The 6,861-nt window shown below is 35.5% G+C and overlaps 1 protein-coding gene across 1 annotated transcript; it reads left to right on the top strand.

Moving 5' to 3' along the window:
• Window positions 1-4,943: 4,943 nt before the first annotated feature.
• LOC135107183 (protein FAM200A-like) lies at window positions 4,944-6,550 on the top strand. The gene has a single exon (XM_064016859.1). The coding sequence runs from the start codon at window positions 5,030-5,032 to the stop codon at window positions 6,470-6,472; it is 1,443 nt and encodes a 480-aa protein (XP_063872929.1). The 5' UTR covers window positions 4,944-5,029; the 3' UTR covers window positions 6,473-6,550.
• Window positions 6,551-6,861: the final 311 nt, after the last annotated feature.

The following is a 6,861-nucleotide window of genomic DNA, read 5'->3' as shown; positions in this document are numbered from 1 at the left end:
ACAGGAGCAGGCAGGAAGTTCCAGAGTTTACCAGAGAAAGGGATGAATGATTGAGAATACTGGTTAACTCTTGCGTTAGAGAGGTGGACAGAATAGGGGTGAGAGAAAGAAGAAAGTCTTGTGCAGCGAGGCCGCGGGAGGAGGGGAGGCATGCAGTTAGCAAGATCAGAAGAGCAGTTGGCATGAAAATAGCGGTAGAAGACAGATAGAGATGCAACATTGCGGCGGTGAGAGAGAGGCTGAAGACAGTCAGTTAGAGGAGAGTTGATGAGACGAAAAGCTTTTGATTCCACCCTGTCTAGAAGAGCAGTATGAGTGGAACCCCTCCCCCCCCCGGTCATGTGAAACATACTCCACACATGGACGGATAAGGCCCTTGTACAGAGTTAGCAGATGGGGGGCATGTATTTTGGCGTTTTGATACCTAACAACGTGAAAAACACTCCTAATACACAATTTTGGTAATGTGCTGTTTCTTCATATAGTTCTATTCGTGCATTTTACCGTTTTGAAACCTATAAACGTTATTTTCTGTGCGTTTTAGCTTTTTGGTACGTAAGTAGCTGTAATGTTTTGTTTTCCCATATGAAGTGCTTTCCATGCTTTTAAGCGTTTTCGTCAATAACAGGCTACAAAAAAAAATAAATAAATAAATAAATAACTTAAAATAGTTGTTTTTGGTAATGTAATTTTATTTATAAAGAGTGTTTTTCATACGTTTTAGCGATTTGGTACATGCTCATAATTATGCAGCTCAAATCACTGTAAAGAGACGTTTTTGGTAATATTGATTTGTTTTTCCATATAAGGTGCTTTCTATACTTTTTAGCGTTTTGGTGCTAAGCACGCTCATTAAAACTCAACACGTTACTTGAAGTTTCGTTTCCTTTTCTATATAAAAGACTTTCCATGCATTTTAGCGTTATGGTATCTACCAATCTGGAAAACACTCACAATACAGGTTCTTGTTAATGTTGTTCTGTTTCTCCCTATGAATATCTATTAAAGTGTTTCCGCGATTTGGTATCTAAGAATCTGAAAAAGACTCATAATACTCGTTTCTCTAAATGTATTTTTGTTTCCCGATATAGGGTACTTTCCATGCATTTTGGTGTTTTCTTACGTAACAAGTTAAAAAACACTCAAAATGTTTGTTTTTGGAAATAATATTTTTTCACCATAAAAAGAGTTTTCTATGCGTTTTAGCGTTTTGGTAAAAAAAGAAGTTTAAAAACACTCAAAGGACACTTTTTTTTTTCATAATGTTGTTTTATATTTCCTTATAGGGTGATCTTCACAGAGTTTACTGTTTTGGTTTCTTCAACGCTTAAAAAAAAATAAATAAAATAAAAGATACGTTTCTTGTAATTTCGTTTCATTTCCACATATGCTTCAGATAATGCTTCAGATGCATTTCGGCGTATTGCTACATAACAATTTGAAAATCACTCGGAATACACGTTTTTGTTAATGTTGTTCTGTTTTTCCATATAGGGTACTACTAATGCGTTTTACCGTTTTGGTACCTAGGAAGCTCAAAATACACAGTACACTTTCCTCGTAATGTCTTTTCGTTTCCCCTTATCTGATACTTCCCAAACATTTTTTCGTTTTTCTACGTAAAAAGCTCAAAAATACTGAAAATACTTGTTTTTGGTAAAGTTATTTTATTTCCCTGTAAAGGTGTTTTACATGCATTTTAGTGTTTTGATATGTATGTACCTCAAAAACGCTAAAAACAGACGTTTTTGGTAATGTTGTTTTGTTTCCCATATAGGGTGCTTTCCACGCTTTTTTAGCGTTTTGATGGCTAACACTCAGAAAATCAAAAGACAAATACATGTCGTTTCTTTTCCACATATAGGGTGCTTTCCATTCATTTTGGCGTTTTGGTATCTAACAGTGTGAAATACGAGTATAAGGGGATTCGAATACATTATGGCGTTTTGGTACCCAACAATGTTAAAAACACTCGAAATACACTTTTATAGTAATGTTGTACTGTTTCTCCATATAGTGTGCTTTTAGCTCCTTTTCACAATCTGGTAACTAAGAAGCTCAAAAACACTCATAAGACACATTTCTCGTTATGTTTTTTCGTTTCCCATTTAGAGTACTTTGAATGCATTTAGGGTTTTCTACATAACAAAATAAAAAAAAATATGTAAAATACTTATTTTTGGTGATGTTATTCTCTTTCTTCATAAATGAGGTTTTGCATACGATTTTAGCGTTTTGGTACGTAAAAGTTCAAAAACACTCAAATGACACGTTTTTTGTGATGTTTTGTATCTCCATATGGGATGATTTATATGTCTTTTAGCTTTTTTTCCTTAATACGCTTAAAAACACTCAAAAGACACGTTTCTAGTAATGCCGCTTCATTTCTCCATATAATGATCTTTTTGTAAACATTTGACGTTTTGGTTTCTAACAATGTGAAATACAATCGAAACAGATTTTTATAATGTTGTTCTGTTTCTCCATACAGAGTGCTATTAATGCGTTTTCGCGTTTTGGTATCAAAGAATCTTAAAAACAATCATAATAAGCGTTTCTCATTATGTCTTTTCGATTCCCCATAAAGCGTACTTTGCATGTATTTTGTTGTTTTCTACATAAGAAGCTCAAAAGCAATCAAAATACTTGTTTTTTGGTAATATTATTCTGTTTATTTATAAAGGGTGTTTTCCATGGATTTTACCTTTTTCGTATGTAAAAAGTTCAAAAACATTCAACAGACACGTTTTTCTCAATATTTACTTTTTTCTCACATTGGGTGGTTTCCATGTTTTTTTAGCGTTTTGGTGCCTAACATGCTCAAAAACAATCAAAAGACACATTTCTGGTAATTTTGCATGCTGTTTTGCATGCGTTTTAACGTTATGGTACGTAAGAAGTTCAAAGAACACTCAAAAGGCATTTATTTCGTAATGGTTTTGTTTTTTTGTATTCTCTTATTTCCATTCTTTTTAGCGTTTTTCGTGTCTAACACGTTAAACAAACACTCAAAAGACAACGTTTTTTATGATGTTTTTTTTTTATTCCGATAAAGGGCTTTCCATGCTTTTTTAGCGCTTTGGTGCTTAATATAGAAAAAAAAGACATGGATCAGTAAACATTATTTATTTTCCTCCTATAGGGTGCTTTCCATGCATTTTGTCGTTTAGATACCTAACAATGCGAAATACACTGAAAAATACATTTTTTTGGTAATGATGATCTGGTTCTCCATTAAGGATGTTTTGCATGCGTTTTAGTGTTTTGGTACGTAAGTAACTCAAATACACTGAAAAGACAAGTTTTTGGTAACGTTTTGTTTTCTCACATAGGTGCTTTTATATATATATATATATATATATATATATATATATATATATATATATATATATATATATATATATATATATATATATATATATATATATATAATTTTTTTTTTTTTTTTTCGATCGTTTTGGTGCCTATCACGCTTATAAACACCAAAAAAAAAAAAAAAGTTTCTTGAAATCTCATTTACTTTCCCGATATAGGATGCTTTTCATGCATTTTCACGTTTTGGTTCCAAACAATGTTAAGCACATTAAAAATACACGTTTTTTTTGGAAGTTCTTCTCTTTCTCCTTATAAAATACTTTTCATGCGTTTTAGCGTACCTAAGACCTAAGAAGCTAAAAAAAAAAAACACTCTTTATATATGTTTCTCGTAATGTTCTTTTATTTCCCCATATAAGGTATTTTCCATGCTTTTTTTTTGCGTTTTTGTATGTAACAAGCTCAGAAACACTCAAACGTTTTTGGTAAAGTTAATGTGTTTCTGCATGAACGGTGTATTTCCGTGCGTTTTAGCGTTTTGTTAGTTAAGAACCTCAAAACTCTCAAAATATATGTTTTTGGTAATGTTTTCTTTTCCCATACAGGGTGCTTTACATGCTCTTCAGCGTTTTGGTGCCTAACACGCTCATGCACACACAAAAGACACGTTTCTGGAAATGTCGTTTCTTTTTTTCCCGTAAAGGGTACTTTGCATGCATTTTGCCGTTTTGATATCTAACACTGAAATACATTGAAAATCCACGCTTTTGGTAATGTTATTCAGTTTTCATATATAGAGTTTTATTTATGTGTTTTAGCGTTTTGTCTCCTAAGTTGCTGAAAAACACTTATAATACATGTCTCTCGTAATGTCCTTTCGTTTCCCCATTTAGGGCACTTTGCATGCATTTTGACGTTTTTGTTCGTCACAAGTTCAAAAACGCTCAAAATACTTGTTTTTGATGGTATTATATATATATATATATATATATATATATATATATATATATATATATATATATATATATATATATATATATATATATATATATATCTCATTGAATGTGATAGCTAGTTGAGCATTTATTATTTTTCTTAAGATATTTTCCTTATATCTTATGATTGTCTTATATTCTTTTTTAATTGGCTGTATGACTTCGCCGAAGCTAGTCATTTTCGCTAGATCGAGATTTCGGGTCCTTGACCCTTCTTCAGTAGCGAAGGTCTATCCGTGTTGAGGGTGTCGGAGAGAATGGCTCAAGCTGATTGCGAGGGTGTATTTATACCGGTACGCTTGTCACCCCGCTGCGCGTCCTGGTCTCTGATTGGCTGACGGCTGTCGCGGGCTGTGCTGGGCTGCTATCCAAGCTGGGTCTACGCGCGCTTGGTAATGCTTGTAGGTCTTCGGATTGTTGATTTAATGTGGGGTTTGTCTCTTTTATATATAGTGCTTCTAAGATGGGGAGACGCCTGGTGTCTGGGCATGTAGTTAGGATCTCCGTTTTATCTACTAGCATTCCTCTTGTGATGTTTATGTTATGCTTCTCCTTCAGATGTTTCTTGGGTGCTCCTGTTGCGAGGTGGAAAGTTAGTCGGAGCACCCAAGAAACAATTAGCATCATATTTAGTTTCATATCGCATTGCAAAAGAGAAAGTACCATACACATGTGGTGAGAAACTTATTCTCCCATCTTGCGTGGATATAGTGAGCACGATGCTCGATGGAAAGTCGGCAGACAAGATCAAATATGTCCCAATCAGTGATACAACAGTGTCACGGCGGATAAGTGATATCGCAGAAAATTTGGAACTTCAGCTGGTGTCACACCTACAGACTGCTGGAGAATTTGCTATTCAGCTGGACGAAAGTACTGATATATCTAACTGTGCAGTGCTCCTGGTGTACGTCAGATACGTACATGAAGATGACTTTTTGGAAGATATGCTTTGCTGCTTAACCTTACCTACTCATTCATCAGGATTCGAGATATACAGAGTGCTGAATGACTGCATAGTTGGAAAATACAAGCTGAACTGGGCCAATTGCAAAGGAATTACAACCGATGGAGCAGCAAATATGACTGGGAAAAAGAGCGGTGTTGTGACAAAAATATCAGAAGCAGCCGGTAATGATGTAACTTGGAGACATTGTTTCATCCACCGTGAAGCGCTGGCTGCCAAAGGTATCCCAGACAATCTCAGAGGTGTTTTGAATGACGTTGTGAAAGTTATCAACACAATCAAAGGAAGTGCACTTAACAGTCGGTTGTTTGAACTCTTGTGCCTGGAGATGGGAGCTGATCATTCACACCTTTTGTACCATACGGAAGTTCGATGGCTCTCCCGCGGGAGAATTCTAACAAGGGTTTATGAGCTAAGAATGGAAATTCATATTTTTCTTCTCGAGAAAAAATCCAGTATGGCAAGCTTGTTTTGCAATGATGAGTGGATTCTAAAACTTTCATATTTATCAGACATTTTCTCAAAGCTAAATGAGCTTAATCTAAAACTGCAAGGGAAAGAAACTGATGTATTCCGACACTGTGAGGAAGTAGAAGCATTTAAGAAGTCAATAATGCTGTGGCAAGCAAGGCTTGCAGTTGATCAACCTCTTTACTATATGTTCCCAACACTTTTGCAGCATATTGAAGAACATAATAACACCAGTGAAGAAACCATGAAGAAATTGAAATGTGATATACAGCTGCACCTCCATTCTTTGTCAAGCAGTTTTGAACAGTATTTTCCTGAAGAAAACCTTAAGAATATAAGAGACAACCATTGGGTGAAGGACCCTTTTGCATTTGAAAAACCAGAAGCTGTTATAGGGCTAAACCTTACACCTGATGAAGAAAATGAACTTCTTCATCTGACAAGTGATACATCATTAAGAATCAGGATGCGGTCATCACCTCTGTCATCATTCTGGATAAGTGTTTCCAAGGAATTTCCACATCTAAGTAAGAAAAGTATTTTACTTTTGATCCCCTTTACAACTACATACTTGTGTGAAGCTGGGTTCTCAACCTTGACAAAACTAAAAAGCAAAGAAAGAAATCGACTCAATCCTACAGCCGACATGCGTGTGGCGTTATCCTCCTGCAAGCCAGACTGGAATAAGATAACGAAAGACAAGCAGGCACACCAGTCACACTGAACACGTAAGTGCAGACTATTTTTCCTTGCTTTCTTGCAGCAGTGTACTCAACTTTACTCCGATTTCGTATTTTTTATAACTTTTTTAGGTAAACTTAACATGTTTTCAATACAGCCAGTTTTATATAGATGTGTGTGTGTGTGTGTGTGTGTGTGTGTGTGTGTGTGTGTGTGTGTGTGTGTAATATAACTTATATCAAGTTTATGAAGAGAAAGGTACGATAGAATGGACATACTGGGTCGTGAAGGTAACACAGAAAATCAAACTGGGTCGTGATGAAAAAAGTTTGAAGAACCCTACTCTAGAGTGCAGGCAGCAGAAAAGTTAGCTGAGCCGTTAGCCCAGACAGTGCCACGCGCTGGTACATCCTCGCGCAGTGATAGTGGAGC

This window comes from Scylla paramamosain, chromosome 15 (assembly GCF_035594125.1).
Source record: "Scylla paramamosain isolate STU-SP2022 chromosome 15, ASM3559412v1, whole genome shotgun sequence".
NCBI classification, from domain to species: domain Eukaryota; kingdom Metazoa; phylum Arthropoda; class Malacostraca; order Decapoda; family Portunidae; genus Scylla; species Scylla paramamosain.
The sequence above is the reverse complement of the archived record's forward strand: the minus strand, read 5'-3'. Positions and strand labels throughout refer to the sequence as shown.